The sequence below is a fragment of the Psittacula echo genome (genome assembly GCF_963264785.1).
Source record: "Psittacula echo genome assembly, chromosome: 6".
Lineage (NCBI taxonomy): Eukaryota > Metazoa > Chordata > Aves > Psittaciformes > Psittacidae > Psittacula > Psittacula echo.
Genome location: NC_137743.1, coordinates 53,200,623 through 53,220,475, shown reverse-complemented (window position 1 = coordinate 53,220,475; position 19,853 = coordinate 53,200,623). Strand labels below are relative to the sequence as shown.

At 42.0% G+C, this 19,853-nt stretch overlaps 1 protein-coding gene across 1 annotated transcript; it reads left to right on the top strand.

Annotated features, from left to right (window-relative positions):
• Positions 1-3,082: 3,082 nt before the first annotated feature.
• Positions 3,083-13,907, top strand: LOC308222924 (uncharacterized protein). Its single transcript, XM_080621449.1, has 4 exons — positions 3,083-4,271; positions 4,570-4,850; positions 7,182-7,244; positions 10,684-13,907. Exons 1-4 carry the CDS (start codon positions 4,261-4,263, stop codon positions 10,785-10,787), a joined length of 459 nt encoding a protein of 152 aa, XP_080477575.1. The 5' UTR covers positions 3,083-4,260; the 3' UTR covers positions 10,788-13,907.
• The last annotated feature ends 5,946 nt before the right edge of the window (positions 13,908-19,853 follow it).

Below are 19,853 nucleotides of genomic sequence, written 5' to 3'. Positions count from 1 at the left end.
ATGTGTGAATGAGACCTTTGTGTTTCTAGATTGTCAGTTCTGTGTTAGATTTGTTTTCAGAGGCTATTCTTGCATGGTTAAATGGGGTGAATTCTGGGTTAGTGAGTTGTGCCAGCAGGTTACTTGCTTTTGTAGCAGCTGGCTTTCCAGTGCCAGACTGGAATGTCTGAACAGCCATCTCCATTGAGGGTTGCCACAGATTGGTGTACTCTGCTTCCTGTGTTTTAAAAGCCTGTCTCCAGTAAGGTCACTGAGATGGTTGAATGCTATAATAAAAATCCAGTCCATACTTAAATACTGCTTACAGCAACCATTTATAAATTCTAAGTTAGCTATAAAATGAAGATATTTCTCAAAGAATACCTAAGCTGCCTTACCAAATTATTTTCAAATATTGGAGAGTTTAAAAAATTTGTCCTGCTCTTTAATGTCAGCAGAAATAGGAAGAAATCATCTTTGTCTTTTGGAAAGCAATTCAAGCTGTATAAAGACACCAGGCATGCAAGTGTTATTGTTTTATAGGTGTACTATTGGAGGTTTCACAAAGGCCAGTACATTCTATCTCATTGCATCCAGCAGTGTTGGAGGTGAGGCAAGTCAGATGAAAATTGCAAATCTACAGTTACATTGAATATTTCCATAAGGTGAAATCTAAATTTCATTTGTATTCTATTGTGCAAACTGAAAATATGTGAATGAGTCAGGTCTGCTTGTACCGGCTGACCGGTAAAGTCTGTAAAGAGCTCTTTCTTAGGAAAATAACCTATTTGTATGGTTGCGAAAAGAGTTGATATAAAATTATTAAATGTTATGCAGCCATTTAGATCATGGTTTAAAGTGGAATTACTTGAAACATTGTGGAACAGCCAAGGGCAGAAGGCAGAGGAAGAGCTCTGTCAAAAATGGGGTCAAGAACCCCTCTGCTACCACTAGTCTGTCACTTAAGAAGGAGCAGCAGGGATAAATATTGGAAGGAAGAGAAATCGGCTCATAAAGGCAGGCATTTATCCTAGTCTAGGTAATGAATAACCAACACATGCATAGGATCTTAGCAATGGAGGGAGAAAGGAAGAGTAGAGCTGGTGACGTCAAAGAATAACTCATCCTGCCGCAACAGCAAGGAATTCATGAATGCCAGGGAAATAGGGAGACTGTCAGCTGTACAGGCAGGAGCTAAGTGAGCAGAGCCTTGCAAAAATCACTAATTAAAAACTTACCTGATTCTCTAGTAGGTAAATCTTTTGTATTAAAATTATGAACACTGAAAGCAGAATAAGCATATACTGAGCTCTGTGGATGTGAAAAGTGTTTGTACTTTCTTCAGGTATGCAAAAGGTAGTAGTGCCTTGTAGGTAAAGGCCATATTTTGTAAAAATTGATGTGATGATTACACCACCAACTGTGATGAATCTTTCCTTAGGGAAATAATGAATGTGAAACAGGCTTAAGAGTGGATATTAAAATCTGCTTTTTAAAATCATAATTTTAAATAGATTATTTGAAGCACTTCAAGTCAATGTCTTCCATAGTGTATGGGGGCGTAATACAGCCCATTGTAGTGCTAGTCTTTAAGATACTAATCTAATTACAGGCTCAACTTTTGCTATAGCTCTAATGTTCCTTATATTTGTCATGCTACAGATTTTAACAAACACCTGCATACCTAGCACGGTTTTTAAAAAACAAACAACAAAAACCCCCAACAAACCAACCAACAACAAATAAATTAAACCCCGTATTAACCTGAGCCACTTTTGGCCTTCCAGCCATAACTAGGCATGTCACTCTGAAGTACATGGATGTATTTGGTGGTATATACAGAACACAAGGCTTTTTGTATAACAAAAAAGGAAGGGAATGGAAAACTGCAACCATGAGGAGGGACAGGAAAGTAGACTTGGCATATATGGATTTTGGGAAGGCAATCCTTGGGAACTGGCATGGCTACAGCAAGCTGAATGCTTTGATGAATAGGACAGGTAGTAAAGGTGTGCTGCAAATGTGAAAAGAGGGCTTCACGTGGCCAGGGAGGGTGTGGGCTTCCTGACAGCAGATGAGAGTGCCTTTGGCTTGGTGGGGCAACTGGTGATGGTGAGACAAACTTTGCTGTCTCTCAAAGGAGAGCTCCAACTCCTCACGAGATTTCAAAAGCTAACTCGTTTCAGCTTGGTGCGTGCATTAGTGGGTTTCTAGCCACAGCATATTATGAGAGATTATCCTGAATGAAAATTTAGCCCAGGTGATGAGCAGGAAATTTTATGCTTGAAATTTCTCTCCCACAAGGGATGATGGTAAAGCATAAGCATGTAGATATGATTTGTGACTGACTGAAAAAAGAGCACATAGGTTTTCATGCACTTCTGTTTTCTTGAAAAGTCAAAATATTTCTGCCAAAAAAAGTAGGCTCATGCCTTAGAAAGAAATAGCTGGAATCAGTTAAACAGTTGTAACTAAAAGTATTGCTCACCTATTACCAGGTCATAATAAATGGAAAACTATACATGGGGAGAACTGCTTGAGAGAGAGAGAAAGGCATGGGGGTAGCAGAAGGGGAGAAAGAAGTATGAAAAGAGAACAGGATCAAGGACAAAAATGGAGGTGACTTTGAACACCAGGTGAGGGGATATTTTAACAGCTGGCAAATATATGCTGAGTAGAGGACACAGGCAGCTGGCAATGGCAATGCAGATTGTGTGAAATAAAGGTTGAGAATCAAAGAGTGTAAGACTAAGAATAGTTTCTCTTATAGAAGGTGATGTGTCTTCAGCAGAACAGATGAGTATCAAGGCTGCAGATACCGTACATATTGGAGAAGAGGAAAATACAGAAATTGACCATTCTGCCACACTCAGGTAGCAGTCACTGATCCTCTCTGGTCTGAGGACCAAAACCACTTTGCAGGTGAGATCTTCAGATTTGCTTGACCAAAGATGTAGAGATAGTGGTAGCCTCCTTTGGTAGCAAGCAGACTTGTAGGTTTGTGGGCAATACTTCAGACTCATCTGGCAAAGTCCTTTATGCTCTTTTTGGCACAATAGCTTTTGTGACTCAGAAATGCAAGAGCAGGCTGAAAGGCAGGAGCATAAACCATTTAAAACTGTTTCCCTGGGCAGACAGCAGAGCTTCCCACCACCTTCTTCATTGCCCCTCTGTGGGGTATTTGTGCGTGCAGTGATAAATGTGCAGGTTTGCTTAATTTCCCATCACAGTAGCTGGAGGGCTTGGATTGTTGCAACAGAGGACACTGAGTAGCAGCCTGTTTCTTTCAAGCAGAAAACAAATGGGGCATCAAAGTAGCACATGCTGCTTTCTTGCTTGGGGTGGATGGTATGATTATAATGCAGTTATCTATGTTTAAAAAAGAAGTCTTTTGTAAACACTCCTGTTGCCAGTATTCTGTTGTAAATATTTCAGAAGAAAAATATTTGGGTTTTTTTGAAGTGGGTGTTGGCAGCAGCTGTAGTGCATTTAACATTCCAACATTTTTCCAGTTTAATTAAATTAACATAGCTGGAAATGTCAGTAGCCATCATGTGATAAGGTTCTCTTATGCAACTCATCTCCCATCTTACCTGGTTACCTTCCTCTTCTGTATTCACTTTTATTTCTTACTGTGCTCACTGGAAGAGAAGGCAGTGTTTCTAGTCAACGCTAAAAGGACATGAAAAATTCTTTGGGTATTGTTGTGGTTTACTCCCAGTCAGCAACTGAGCACTAATGAGCCTCTTACTCACTTACCCTCTTGTCTGGACAGAGGAAGAGAATTGGAAGAGCAAAAGTGAGAAAACTCATGGGTTCAGATAAGACAGTTTAATGGGTAAAGCAGAAGCCACATGCACAAGCAAAGCCAAACAAGGAATTAATTCACTACTTCACATTGGTAGGCAGGTGTTCAGCCATTCCCAGGACAGCAGGGCTCCATCACACGTAACGGTTACTCAGAAGACAAATGTCATTGCTCCAAACATCCCCTCACTAGCCCTCCCCCAGCTTTATATGCTGAGCATGACAGCATGTGGTCTGGGGTACCACTTGGGTCATTTGTGGTCAGCTGTCCCAGCTAAGAATCTAGAAATAAGTTTTTTTGGTGAAAACTGGTAGATAAGGATGTGAGCTGATTTGGAAGGCTGCTGATCCAGTGCAAGAAACAAGCCAAATCCACAACTCAAAATACATAACTTTGAAATTTGGGGAGAGGAAGAAGGGCGATGTATGTGCACCAGAGTGAAGCCACCTGTCCTGCTGCAGTTCCAAGTCTGAATGGCTTGCAGGTACCACTCCCAGCTTTTAAGGCTACATAGCTCAGAGCATATTCTATTTGTTGAACCTTGATACTGTGTTGAATTTGATGGACCTCTTAAAATTGATTGTTAACTGGAATCTCTGTACAGACTTAATTATCTGATATAATAGATACTGAGAAGTTAATAATAAACTCAGAAATCTGCTGCTTATCCAGCTGTCCTATTAATTATGTTAACAACACATTAGCAGTTGCTTTGATTTAAATACTATGGGTTTGGTTTGCATTTTCAGCTCCAGTTCACTGTCCACACGCCTTTATTTCAGGTGTACTTGCTGCCCTTCCAAGCATACAAAGAAGCACGCAAGGTCACCTAAGGAGGCTGCTGTGAACCACACAGAAACTCTCTCCATCGGAGCATCCCTGTATACTCTAATACTGAAAGCCAGGTGCTCCTTTTTAACTGGAGCCAACTGCTGCCTAATTTTGAGTAAACTGCTTCTCGTAATAGGAATGGCTGTTTCATTTCATCCATTGAAGTGCAATGCAAAGGCCAAATCTCCACCCATTGTGAACACAGCATTCCTTTCATCTCCCTTATATAAAGGTAAGGTTGCATAGGAGGCAGACCGAAATGCTTGTTCAGCCTCAGTAAAAACATCTGGTCTCATGATAGCTGGAAAGATGAAGCTTCTGGTACTCTGTGAATTTTTGTTTGTCTTTCTTTTGTTTCTCAATGCCTTTACTGCAGAAGGTACAGTATATCCTTATAACACAATTGTCTCCTATCTTATTCTTTGCTTTTGTGATACAAAAATACTTATTCTCTATGTTGATTTTAATTAAAAGAAAACAGAGCTTGACAACTGGAAAGGAGAAAATGAATTTAGGAAAGGAATTAGACTGAAGAATGTGTTTGCATATCAATGCTTTGTTTTTTATGGACAGTAGTGTTTCCTATCTGTTACTTCCTCTTGCATTCCTCAGCATGATTAACTTTTACCTTAATCTGTGTTCTGAAACCTGCTCCTCTGAAAAAAATCTATTACTTTTCCAGTAGATAATCATCTGCCAATCTAAAAATTATATATTTTTTCTGAATTGTGAAAAATGCATTAATGGAAAAAGTTTCTACCTTTATGGAACAAGGGAATAGGTAACATTCAGGTCACCAGAACTGGAGTAAATGAGAAGTTCTTTATAGAACAGTGAAACAGGTGGGAGTAGCTCTTCTGACCTTCAATCAGTCTTGACTCATTTTTTAGCCACTGGTGTTCCACTTTAATTGCAGTATTCCCTTGTGGCACTGAGTCACCATTTTGCAGTATTCCAAAGTGTGCAAGTTCATTGAGCAGTTTAAATCTTAAAAACAAGGGGTTTTGCATCTGTCTGTAGCCACATATCTAGAGATGTCATTCTGGGTTTGCAGGGAGACAGTTTAGTAGGATTTTTAAATTGAAAGTTGCAACTTTTAGAGTTACCTGTTCAGATTTGATGTTTGATGTTGTAAATCTTTGAGACCTACCATGATTGTTCCATGTGTTTATTTTACACAAGATGTAAAGAATGAATATGAGATAAGGAAAACCAAATAAGCTAAATGTTCAAAGGTCAGGAGCAGCAGATTTGCCATGCTTTGTATTTTCTAGACACCTCATTATAATCACTTTATTTGTAAATGTGGGGAGAGACGTGGGAGACAACATGTGATTGTCTTTCAAACTGATCAAGTAAGCTGCCCAGTTTTCTCATTTACTGGAGTCTGTTCTGAGAGGTAGAGCTGTTTGCCAGAGCAGTGATAACTGAAGTTCTTCTGCTCCCTTTGCATTGTCCACTTCTCTATTTATTCAGGCTTCCCAAACCCATAGATGAAAACGTAAGGAAAAGTGCAAAGGGAGTTGGAGAATTTCTAGATTTGTCTTCAGGAGCATAGTAGAAGTCTGTCCAAAAAGGACAGGAGACAGGAGTACCCTGTAAACCTAAATGAATACACTCAGCATCCTGTAATAGTGCTCTCTTTTTATTACTGTGTGTCCTAGGAGCTTGCTCCTTCAACGAGTCAGAAGGTGGAGAGAAAGTGTGCAAAGGCCACTGTTCCTTAACCATAAACACACTGATGGGAAGGTAGAAGTGCCTGGGTGTGCAAGATGAATGTGCTTTTTTGTGTAAAATCTGTTACATCAGAATGAAATGATGGTGACAAGATACTTCAAATCTCTTAGATGCTAGGGCAGCCACAACCACTAGCCTTGGCTGTAGAACTGTGCCACAGGGACTTCCAGAAACATTGGGCACATATGAGATTTTATTTCTGAGAAATCAACTACCTCTGTCCTTTCTGGTCTACCTCAGCTCCAGTGTCAAACTTTCTTCCCCCTTTAACGTGTCCAGCACGTAACATGTCAAGTGCAATCAACAGCTCACTTGTTTAGGTCTAGTAGGGAGGGAATAATTAAATGGCTTTGCTCACCCAAAATAATTTATTCTACACTCCTGTTCATATGGACACAGAGATACGCTTTCTCCCGCTTGGTAATCTTTTATATTTTCATTAAGTGATGTAACTATAAAAAAAGTGCAGAGTTTTTCTTAGGTTAAAACATCTAGAATTTGCTGTTTGTATTGCCTGCCAATATGTGACATTTCAAAGGGTAAAAAGTCTTCATGTATCTGGTGTATGTACTAGTAATGATGGAAAAGAACAAATTAATTCCCATTCCATGCTAGGAATGGGAATAAATAAATAAATAAATAAAGCTGTGCACAGATGTAAACATCAGTCATGGTGATGTTTTGTTTCACAGATCTCTCTGTTCAAGGATTTCAATGGTAAATATGGTAATTAAAATGTCTGTGGACTGTAACCCATTTAGAATACATATATACAGCTATTTGCATTATCTGTCTCCACTGGTAATGTATTCTTCTTCACCCTTAGGTAGGAAGGTTAAAGAAATCAGACGCTCAAAACTACCCAAATTCAACAAAAAAGTGCCTAAAGGTAATAAGATTTACAGTTTCATTGCATTAATTAGGTAATCATTACAGATAAATCACAGCATCTTCCATTTGAAAACTTTACAGAATTAACAGTGAAGGTATTATCTTCATTGCACTCTGAAATTTTTCTCTTTTCTCAATTAACTTACTGAATGCTTGGGTCAGGAAGAAATAAGAGTAGAAGAGAATCTGTTTAGTGCTCACAGTGTAAAACAATCAAGAGAAATATGATCTGGTCTGATCAATGCATAAAGTATTCATATCACTTCCTGCTTCCTAGAAGGTTTTATTCTTGTTTTGAAGGCAGGAAGAATAGTATCATAGCATAGTTCCTCATTAACAAGAATAGTCTGCAAAAGTCAAGTTTTTTCATGCCTTTGCTTTGCTGTATTCCATCATTGCCTATTTGTGGCAGCATCCATCTCCATGTTTTGAGAGATCAACCAAAGTGTGATTCTGTAAATTCCTAAAAATAGAGTTTTTGAACCCACAGTCCTACCAGGAACAAGAATTATCTGAGATGGAATTTGTCCTAAATATGCGTGTCTAAAGACTGCACAAGTAGAAATCCACTTGCATTGAAGTACATGGTAGTTTTTTTCAAGCCAAATATGTTCCCTGCTCAGAGCAAGTGGAAGGGGAAGATCACACTGTGGTATTTTGAGACCGTTTATTCTAAGAGGAAATAGAGAACAGCCACAGCCTTCAAAGTGAAGGCAAATCACTTTGCTGCTTTTTAAAGTATCCATGTTCTAGATGGGAGTTTAAAATGGTAGCTTTCCTTTCAGAAAACCAATCTTCACTGAGTTTTAGGTTGTTTTTTTTTTCTTTCCTTGTTTTCTGAGTGGATGGTGTCTCACTGTGAACTGGCATTTCGATGCAAATACTTCCAGCTACAAGCTCAGTATTCCCTACCTATGTACCTCTTTGTTTACTTAAAATGCTCTGTGTACCTGCACAAGGCTGAAACCAGCCTCATTTGCTTGGCTCTGGAACAAGGTAATGCCAGGAAGGAGTGAGCAGCTCAGAGTTACCTTAGCTTCTTGCTCATGTGAGCAATCAGAGAACTAAATCTGAAATTAAATTTCCCATTCTAGTTAGAGCTACTTTTGATAGCAAAACGCAGATTTCCTGTGGAGTCAGTGTTTTCTAAAGCGGTGATTGGAATTTCTGCCATCATATCAGTGCTTTCACTGTATAAATATGGCAGCTTTATCTCTTAGCGACCTTGTCCACTTTCATATATCCTTATTGTGGTGATTTGATGCTATCACTAGTCCAAAAAGCTCAGTTTACTTCTTTCTGTATGTCCATAGTATCCCTGCTTTCAGTAAGACTCCAGTAAAAAAGCCTAAACCATGAACAAGTTTAGGATAAAATGATTAGGTATGCTCTTTAGGATAACAACATTTTAAATCTGAAAGTTTCTAAAATGGCTAGCTGATAACTTACATTAAACTCTAAAGATATGGAATTTTATTTCAAATCGTCTATTTCCTATTTACTCATTTACCCTCTTCTAATTTTTTCATCATAAAATGACTAATTTGGAACTAGATGATCTTAAGGTCCTTTCCAACCTTAACTGTTCTATTAGTCTATGATTCTATGACTAATTTGAAATTCCCAGCAAATTCATTCCAGCTGATAAAATACCTTAAATGCTTTATTCCTTTTTGTATTTAGATAAACCTAGATGGAAATTCTTGTGCTTCTCTGTGGTTTCCCTTTAGCTGGTGTCTTTCCCTCCAGTCTCCGAGTGCTGAATCATGGGTTTTGTTTTATAGGCAGTGTCTTAATTGGTACCAGGAGCAGCAAACCCGTTTCAGAGTTATGCCTGTGGATCACGGGTTTATAGCTGTTTGGGGGTCTTATTTAATTGGTAGGTGTAGTACCAATGGAGAACTTCAGCTATAAATGATCTACGGCAATAACAGTGGGTTCCCAGCCCATCTAAAAGGACTGCGGAATGCAATGCTGAATGCACAGATGTGGCTTTTGTCACTCTTGGCCTGAAAGGGATGCCGTGTTTTACCTCGTGAGGCCTATAACCTTTCCAAAGTACTGAGATTTCTTACAATAAGCATGGTTTTTACTTTTCATTCTGAGGTGTGTTCTGCTATCTGGCAAAGTAGGACGTGTTTTAGGGGCTTTTCATGCAACAGGCATGAAATCTCTCTGATAGAATGTGCTTCCAAAACAAATGTTCCTTTGAAACTGTTCCCTGTGGGTAAAATACAGTAATGCTGGTCTTGCAGAGCAATGGAAAGTACTATGTTGAGAGGGAGAAAGAAGTACAAAGGAAGTGCTCCATAAAACCCTGTGAATTCACCACAAGGATCTCTTACAAAAGGAATCTGAAATGTCTTTCTCTGTTGCAGACCTAGTAATACTTGATGATTTTTGCTTGTCCCCGTTAGACTCTGCCCTTGGTCTCTGAGTATTTGGACATGCTTACAGTGACCATCTCCTGTCCCCAGCTGCAGTCAAACCTGGTTTAGGTCAGGGATTGCTGTTTATTTGCTTTCATGCAGGGTGCCCCTGTCTGCTGCACGTGCCTTCTTGTCTCTGTTACAAACCTGCTTATATGAAAACGCTTGATCTGAATCTGTTTCAACTCTTATTTGAGAGGCAGGTATAAAAGCTTAAGCATAATGCAGCAACTGCCCAAAGCTAAACACAGTGGATTGCTTCATACACAGTTGTGGACTGGAACTGTACAACGTTAGCTTTGTTTTGTGTTGTTATGAGAGTTCTGGGTGACTTGTGCTTCTGTGGTCCTGTCTCTTCTAGGCAAATGTTACTTGCTTTATACAGTCCTTTTATAAGGGTTACTCTGCACCATTCTTTGTGCTGGGCATGTGCTTAGGGGAAGCTGCAAAGCCACTCAGAGGCTAACTCAGTGTGGCTGAAGGAGGCGGGTCATTTAACCATACTGACTACTTTTAAAGCAAAACCACTGATTTTCTAGAACTTTGTTCTTTCATCAGAAACAATTATCATCCCAGAAAGAGAATGTTTCAAGACAATGTCAGCCTGTGGCTTCTGTCAGGAAAGATGGTGAATGGGATGACAGTAAGGGGAAGATGCTATCGGTTGTGGGACTCAAGCTCTGGAGAGACAGTAGCACTGCCCCTCTAACTATGAAGACCTTCATCTGACTGTAGAAACTTCCAGCAGCAGCAATCATGTTTTCAGTGATTGTGCACCCTTGGTACTGGGAGGAAAAGCTGCTGTGAATGATTGATCTCCAGGAACCTAATGACAAGAGAAATAAAAAGAAAACTACCAGCACATCCATTTTCATTATCCACCCTGATAATCTAAGCCTGCCCATACAAACACAGCTCAGCTTTAGGTATTAAAGTTTTGTGTCATGCTCCACACTCCCAATTAAACAACTCTTTCCATTTTCTCTCCTTTGCATCTTTGTATTACAGATATGAATTTCGAAACGAGTCTGATGGAAATAAGGAAATACTGCAAGGATTGTCCTCAGAAAGCCCTTAAAAATGTTCCTGGACCCCTTCCACAGCTAAAATGAGCAGAGTGAGAACAAGATGAAGAACATCTACCTGCTGGCACATCTCACAGTACTTTACTTGGTGGAGGGCCCTGCTCTCACAGATAGGACATGATTGTATCTTATTTTTTCATTTGGGAAAGGCTTCACTACTGTTTATTCATTCACTTGGGCTCTGTCATCTTAGTAACATTAGCCTGGCAGCTAAAGAGTCAGGAAAAGCTCTCTGGCTGCCACCAGAAGTCATGTCAGTTGCATATTCCTCTGCACCAAAGAGGGATTTAGGTCCTCAAGTGAGAGGAGGAGAACTGGTTGAAGACCTGGCTGAATCAGTTTATTAGTGTTTATGGATTGCCTGACAGGTGGTAAAGGGCTGATGTTATTGTTTCTACTTATCGGTATATATGCATATTTAACCTTTTCTATGAATGATTTATTTTGTATTGACAAAATGATTGTGTTTGTAGCAAGGCACATCATGATTTTTCCTGCAGCCTTTGCTCTCAGTTCTTGAAATCCACTTGAAATTACATTTCTAGCAAGTGAGATAGAGTTCATCATTTAGAAAGAGCTGAGAAACTAGATAAGCAGATTGTTAAAATAGTGGCAAAGGACCAGATTTGAGTACAGTGGTAAGCTTTTGAGTATCTCCTCTGAGGGCTTAAATCTGACTTTGAAAGCAAAGAGGCCTGTTTAACTTCCTAAAAGAATGTCATCAGGTGGTTATTAAACAACATGCTGAAAAGTGTTAAAGCCAGATTAAATATCTTCGTCCTGAAGCCAGAAGGCATCTGTTCTTTCAAGACACCTGAGTTGTGTGATCACCCAGTAAACAAAAATTGCTGGAGCATGAAATTAATGCAAAGAATAATACCAAAGGGCTGAATAACAGAGAAACGGGTGCACACTCTGCTGACATCATTAGCAGTGACTGGTGTCTTCACTCACGTATCTTTTGTCCTTTCCTAATTGTCCTCTGCATATGCTATTTCTCTGCCTGGAGGTGAATCCTTAAAACAGAATGATTTGATTGTTCATAAATTCATTTTTCCTTCTAGTGAATATGAGGAGGAGTAGAAAGATTTCCTGCTCTTGGGGAAATTGCAGATTGGAAATAGTAATTTTTCCCTCAGTACTCATAGTACTACTGTTTCTCTTAAAATAATTTTCAGTACAATAGGAATGGTCTCAGTGCCCTTCAGAATTTGGGGGAGTTGAATGGGGACAGTCAGAGGCCTGTTGTAGCCCACACAGGCAAATGCATTCCCAAGGGTCACATTTATGGGCAGTTACATGAGGCCATGCTCTCACTGTCAATGTTTCTACTGTAACAAGTAATTGAACCTATTTCTGAGTCTCCTGTGTGCTTGTTATTGTTTTATTTTCTTATTAGTTTTGAGATTAGATAGATCTGACTCTCAGCTTCCTATTTTTGAAGAGCTGACCATGCATAGCATTTTTATATTGAGGATGAAGGAGCTGCCAGTTCTCCTCGCAAGATCTTTGAGTCAGGAGGATGGCGAAGCAGTTATGTTTGATTGTTCTGTTGCTGATCACTGGGCCAACGTATTTTATTTCTATTTTGTTTTTTGTAGCTCACAGAAGGAATCCATAGAATACAAATGACAAAAAAATGTGAAGAGAATTTTTGGTATTAGAAGTTTGCAGCAGGTTTTTACCCTGTAAAATATAACCATGTGTGTTTTCAGCTCTATATCAAGCATTGTGAACAAGTATGAAATTTTCTTTTACATCTGAAAAAATGCTGTATGATTTTTCTCTTTGCCCCATACTCTCCAGTCCTCTTCAGGCAAAATGTTTTCTCTGATAGCGAAAACATAAGCATCAAAGACCATTAGCACAATTAAAAGAATACTATGGGTCTCTGGAGGGACCCTGGGACACCATTTAATGCACTTCAGTATTTTTACTCTCTGAGCTTCCCTAGCTCCGACCTCAACCTAAGGTTAAGGGCTATTCAAGTTAAAGATGCTGCTTGTGTGAGGCTCTAGTCTTTGCTGAACAAAATAAAACAGATATTCTCAAATTATTTCAGCATAGATTGTGACTGCTGCCCAAACATACTTTTTTGTTTCATCTAGAGGTATCAGGATGTCATGTGTCAGCCCTTGAAGGTGATTCCTCAACAGAGTTTGACTTTTATGTACCAGGCTGTTTTCCCCATGTGGTAAAACAGAGCTACCATCTGATGCTGGGTTCACTTACAGGCATCTGTTCTTCCTTTTGTTTTCCTTTCACTTCTACATGTATTTGTTTGGTATTACCTGAGGTGTAACATATATTTTCTCCGTGGGTTTTCAAAGTGCACAAGCTGTATGCATATAAAAAGCAGTAAATTTAGCTTGTCCAAGCTGACAAATGCTTTGGGTTTGGTCTTTTTTTTTTTTTTTTGTATCTTGTGTTTTTGTGTGCATTTGGCTGTCAAACAAGAAAATTGCACAATAGGAACAATAATTCCTTCAAGTTCAAATAAAGGTGTTTTTTAAGTATCTCTATGCCTATCAGAACAGATTAGATCCAGGTCTGACCTTGTGAACTAAATGAGCCAGGTAGCCCCGCATTTTGTTTAGAGCTTAATACCACCAGCAAACCCCAAATCAGTCTTATTTGGCACTATGACTGTACTTGTCGGGAGCAATGGAGAAATGATCCCTGCTGTCAGGGAGTGTTGGTTGGTGCAGAGGCAGGTTTGGGGATCTCTCCTTTCAAAGTGGGTAATAAAAGAAACGAAATTATGTGGGTTTTATACAGAATGTGATCCTAAAAAGTCTAATGGGTGCTCTTGCTATTGGCCTTTAAGCCCTCTAGACTGTAGCAAACAACTGAGGCAAAGGCCTAGGTATAGTTGAAGAATTTAGGATTTTAGCTTTGGAGAAGTTCTGTTTATCCAGAGTATGGACTAATGGCAGCTTCTTGGAATTGTGTTTGCTAAGGGAAACTAAAATTCTGCATGGACATTGTCATCTCAAATAATAAACTCAGGTGAAACATAAGAAAAGAGGGATAAACACTTTGTGTTGTAGATATACATGATATATAAGATACATAAAATGACTCTTGCCAAAACTGAGTGGAAGACTCCTGGTGACTTCAGTATTAATTCGATCAAGTCTGGAGATCTGTTGCCTGATTCTATTTAGTCTGATATTGTTGCTGTGCACACACACACGCACACACACACATACACACACACCCTGCCATGAATGGCTTTAGGAAAGTGTTGTCAGATGGTGAACGCAGATCAGATGTATATACCCTTTTACTAAAGTTTTTTCTGGGAAGAATTTGGCCAAAATTAGCACTGACTTTCTCCTCTTGTAGGTGGAAGGTGAGGAGAAAACCCCCTTACACATCAATCTTATTTTTGCCTCAGATCAAGCAGTTCTTATTAGATGTGAGCAGTTGTCTTCATCGTGGCTAATTTCTCTGCAGGATTGATTAAGTATTCTTTTAATTGCTGTTGGGAAGCAAGATTGCTCCTTAGTCCTACATGAAATTGAATGAACAAAGATACTGATTCCAACCCATGTATGTCTGTGATTCCCAGTAGCCCTTCAGCATTATAAGACTTGGAGAAGCCACTGGATAACCTATGTTGGTTTTGAACACAAAACGGTCTTGTCATGCTTTGCCTTTTAAGCTCAGAGGAGGGGTATTGGCACAGAAGGCATTCTCAAAAATTACTTCGGTTTTCAGTATCTCAGTGGTGGGGATATCTGCCAGAAAAGTTCAGTGTCTGGACATGGATTTGTTCAAGTTGTCATTCAACCTTTGTGCCAACATTTGTTAGTGTGTTTCAGATGCACTGACTGTGAGTATCTTCAGATGCAGGGGATTAAATTCCACATTTTCAGACTGATGCTCTGCAAGGGAGTGGCTAAGGCCAGAGATTTGCTGCAGGATAAGCACCTTATATTCACAATGCCATCTGGTCAGCCTCTTTCAGAGGCTTTCAGAGAAATCAGGTCACTATGTGCCTGTAACAGATCCTAAACTGAGCATGACTTGTCTGTCTCCTTCAGCCTGATGCTATCACAAAAATCTCTGTAGTCACAAGAAGCTGTCATTTCAAGCCCAGTTTCTGTTAGAAACTCAAACTGCATCCAGAATGCTAGTTCAAGAGCTGATTAGTCCCAGCTGGCAGTACAGCACAGATAGTCACAGGTCGTGATTTAAACCTTATATAGGAGGCATTCAAAAGTTCAGTGCACACAAAAATGCCCATTCAGTGGATGGTTGTGATTCACTGCCCACTAGGTACTTGTACCATCTCTTAACTATATTAATGTGCACATGCATTTCTGGTAAGTGTAGTGCAGTCAAAGCAACTTATAGAGCCTGGCTAATAGGATCTCTAAGTCCAAAAGATAAACAGCAGCAGTGTTTCCCTCATTTGACTGGCAAGATGGCACTTTAGCGCTTAAGTCAGTGAAAAAAAGTGGTTTTCTGCTGGGTTCTGTGATTGTTGTTTGGTCATCAGCAATGATCCTAACCTCAGGGCGGAAAAAGATATTCTTGAGGCACTGTTCAGTTAGACTGTAGCCTATACAGTTTGCCTGGTCTATGAAAATCAAATCTCTCTATCATGTTTTTAAAATCAGTTCCCAAAACTGAAGTGCACTGGAAAATGCTGTCTTTGCAAAGTGAGTTCTAAAGACAAGACTTCCTGTTTGCACTGTTGCAGAGCCCTGTCACACAGTCAGTGACAGCAGTGTGGTTTTACACACAGCTTTGTGTCAGCAAGGCTAAAATCTATTTCCACCCTGGAATTTTCCCCAAGAGGTCAATATGCCTGGGAAGAAAGATGTTGTCATACAAAGAGAAGTATGAAGAAAAAGAGATAGCATTTACAAATGCTGTCAGAGAACCAGCGAGACGGTTGAAAACAACATTGTGAATGAGATGAGATAATGCAGCAGTGTTCTCAAGTCCCTCTTTAAAGTGTTCTTTTCAACTCACTGGCTTTCCAGTTGTTAACTTTTCATTATGTGGGAAACAATAAACGATGGCAATTGTCACTGGGCTCTTATCTTGAAGTTGTTTGAATGTACCAAGGTTAAACAACTCATCATTATCCTTTGGCTTAGTTAAATATCTACCAGTATTGCTGCTTTATTCTGCAAAAATCTTCAAGTGAGTGGCTGATGAAAAGAGAGATTAAAAAATAATCTGAGCTGAAGTTATGTCTAGCAAAGCACTATGTGCATGGTTGGCCTTAACCTCATAAGCTTCACCTTCAATGATCTCTGAAAAGAGCTCCCCTAGATTTCCATCAATTTAAGTCAAGACTCAAGAGATTTTAAAACAGATCCTTAAGTCTGAGAAGGGAAGCCTATCTTTTCTTTGTGATGTTATTAGAAATGTGCTTTGCACCTTTTCCTGTGTATTGAAAAAAAATTTCTCTCTGCTTCCTTCCCCAAGTTTCTTTCCATGCTTTCTTCTGTTCCTACACGTTTTTACAGATTTTGATGCCAAGCCTTCCTTACTGGCTGTTCTCACTGACTAGAAAAGCCATCTTTTGTCTGAGGCATGATGGTCCCCCACCCATTCTTTGTCAAATCTATGTGAGATCTTATCTCAGAGATATTATTCTGCTGTCTAAATTTCCTCAAGTTGTTCTCCTTATGCTGGACTACATTGACTCCATGAATTTGAGTCAGCTGATCGGAGCTAGCCCAGCTAGAGCCGGAGCCGGCACGCTTCAGAGACCACGACGTTCAGAAGAGATTAGGAAAATCAGAGGGGACAGCGCAGAGCCATCGCGATTCCCGACATCTCCCGATCCCAGAAGCCCCAGCAGCCCTTGCGAGAGAGCGGCTGACGTGGCAGGGGGCGTTCCCGCGGTAACGGCGACCGCACCCCTGCCCCTTGCCTTGAAAGAGCCTTTGGGAGGGCAGTGACCGGTCGCTGCCCACCGGGCGCAGGGAGGAACAAGCAGGTCGTGTTGTGGACCCTGTTGCTGGTGTCCCAGACTGCTGACCAGTATGGTCGCCTCCAGAAGGAGGGCTTGCAGTAAGGAGACTGTAGCAACTCAGACAGAGACCCTGCCCCAAACCGTGGCTGTTCAGGTCTCTGGCTGCAGGGAGTGCCAGAGCCTGCTGCTGCCGAGGGAGGGAGGCCAACATTCCACCTGCGTGAGGTGTGAGCAGGTAGAAGATCTGCTTAGATTGGTGGCAGAACTTAAGGAGGAGGTCGAGACGCTGAGGACCATCAGGGAGTGTGAAAGGGAGATCGACTGGTGGAGTAACTCCCTGGCGTGCCAGCAGGAACGGTTCCAGGGAGATACCTCCCAAAAGGGGATGGACCCCCTGTCCTCTCAGACAGAGGGGGATGACCCGAGACAGCTCCTGCTCTGTAGCTGTCGCGCAGAGGTAAGGGACCAAAAAGACGATGAGGGCTGGAAGCGAGTTCCAGTTCGGAGTCGTGGGCAACCTTCCTCCCTTCCTGCCCTGCTTCCCCAGGTGCCCCTCAGTAATAGGTTTGAGGCCCTGGATCTTGATGGAGAGGTAAGTGAGGATGTGATGCAAGGCCAGACTACAAGGTCACATAGGAAAAGGCGGTCGACTTCACGCCTCAAGACTGCCTCTGACAAGAAAGAAAGAAAGGTCATTGTTGTAGGCGATTCCCTTCTGAGAGGAACAGAGGGCCCGATATGCAGAGTTGACCCTCATCATAGGGAAGTGTGTAGTCTGCCTGGAGCCCGGATCAGGGATATCACCAGGGCGCTCCCCAGCCTGGTGCACCCGACAGACTACTACCCGCTGCTGGTCTTCCAGACAGGTGGGGGGGAAGCTGCTTCCCGCAGTCTGAGGGGGATGAAGAAAGACTACAGAGCCTTGGGGCGGATGGTGAAAGAGTCTGGGGCTCAAGTGATCTTCTCCTCACTCCTTCCATCTTCCGGTGATGACGTGGGACTGAATGGGAAAATTCAGTGCGTAAACAATTGGCTACGAGACTGGTGCTTTAGGCAGGGCTTTGGGTTCTTTGATAACAGCTGGTTTTATAAGGCTCCAGTCCGGATGATGGCACGTGGGAAAGGTTTAACTCACAGAGGCAAAAGGATGCTGGGGCATGAATTAGCAGGGCTCATTTGGAGAGCTTTAAACTAGATTTGAAGGGGGATGGGGTTGTAACTGGGCTTGCCCCAGTGGGGCAGCACTCTAGGATTGATGAAGACTGGGAGACCTCCTATAATCCTAGGGTGGAATCGGTGTGCTCAGCTCCCTCCTTGAAATGCCTGTACACCAATGCGTGCAGCATGGGGAATAAGCAGGAGGAGTTAGAGACCTGTGTTAAGTCAGGAGATTATGATCTGGTGGCAATTACAGAGACGTGGTGGGACAGCTCACATGACTGGAATATAGTCATGGAGGGCTATGTCCTTTTCAGGAAAGACAGGCCAGCCAGGCTTGGTGGTGGGGGTGCTCTTTATGTGCGAGAGCAGCTGCAATGTACTGAGCTCTGTCCAGGAACAGGGGACGAGCGAGTTGAGAGTCTGTGGGTGAGAATTAAGGGGCAGGCTGGCAGGGGCGATACTGTTGTGGGTGTCTGTTACAGGCCACCAGATCAGGGTGAGGAAGTTGACGAGGCCTTCTACAGGCAGCTGAGAGCGGCCTCACAGTCACAGGACGTGGTCGTCGTGGGGGATTTTAACTTCCCTGATGTTTGCTGGAAGGACTACTCAGCAACCCAGCCACAGTCCAGGAGGTTCCTCCAGTGTATGGATGATAACTTCCTCATCCAAATGGTGGATGAGCCAACCAGGAGAGGAGCGCTGCTGGATCTCATCCTCACTAACAAGGAGGGTCTGGTCGAAGCAGTAAAGGTTGAGGGCTGCCTTGGTTGCAGCGACCACGAGATGGTGGAATTCAGGATCTTGTGTGGTAGGACCAGTAGAATAGCAAGTAGAATTGCAACCCTGGACTTCAGCAGGGCAAACTTTGGCCTTTTCAAGCAATTGCTAAAGGAAATCCCATGGGCAAGGCTGCTTGAAGGTAAAGGGGCCCAAGATAGTTGGTTGGCAAGAATTGCTTATTCCGAGCTCAAGAGCAGAGCATCCCGACATGTAGGAAGTCAAGGAAGAGGGCCAGGAGACCTGCGTGGCTCAATAAGGAACTGCTGGGTATGCTCAAGTGGAAGAGGAGAGTTTATAGGTCATGGAAGGAGGGGCTGGCCACTTGGGAGGAATATAAGGCTGCTGCTAGAGGATGTAGGAAGGCAGCTAGGATGGCTAAGGCCTCCTTAGAATTAAATCTGGCCAGAGGGGTCAAGGACAGCAGAAAGAGCTTTTTCAAATACATAGCTGATAAAACTAACACCAGAGGCAAGGTTGGCCCACTGGTGAATGGGATGGGTGCCCTGGTGACAGAAGATACTGAGATGGCAGAGTTATTGAATGCCTTCTTTGTCTCAGTCTGCTCTGCCGGAGGCAGTCCTGAAGAGCCCTGTACTCCTGAGACCTCAGATGAAGTCAGGTCACTGGAGCAGTTTGCCTTAGTCGACGAGGAATGGGTTAGGGACCAGTTGAGCAATCTGGACATCCATAAATCCAGGAGTCCAGATGGGATACACCCTCGGGTGCTGAGGGAACTGGCGGAAGTCATTGCTAGACCACTCTCCATCATCTTTACCAAGTCTTGGGAAACGGGAGAGGTGCCTGAGGCCTGGAGGAAAGCAAATGTCACTCCAGTCTTCAAAAAGGGCAAGAAGGAGGACCCGGGTAACTATAGACCGGTCAGCCTCACCTCCATCCCTGGGAAAGTGATGGAGCACCTTATCCTTGATGCCATCTTAAGGCATGTCAAGGATAAGAGGGTTATGAGGGGCAGTCAGCATGGCTTTACCAAGGGGAAGTCATGCTTGACCAACCTCATAGCCTTTTGTGAGGAAATAACATTGTGGATGGATGATGGCAGAGCGGTGGATGTGGTCTACCTTGACTTCAGCAAAGCATTTGACACAGTCTCCCACAGCATCCTCATAGCTAAACTGAGGAAGTGTGGTCTGAATGATCAGGTGGTGAGGTGGACTGCGAACTGGCTGAAGGAGAGAAGCCAGAGAGTTGTA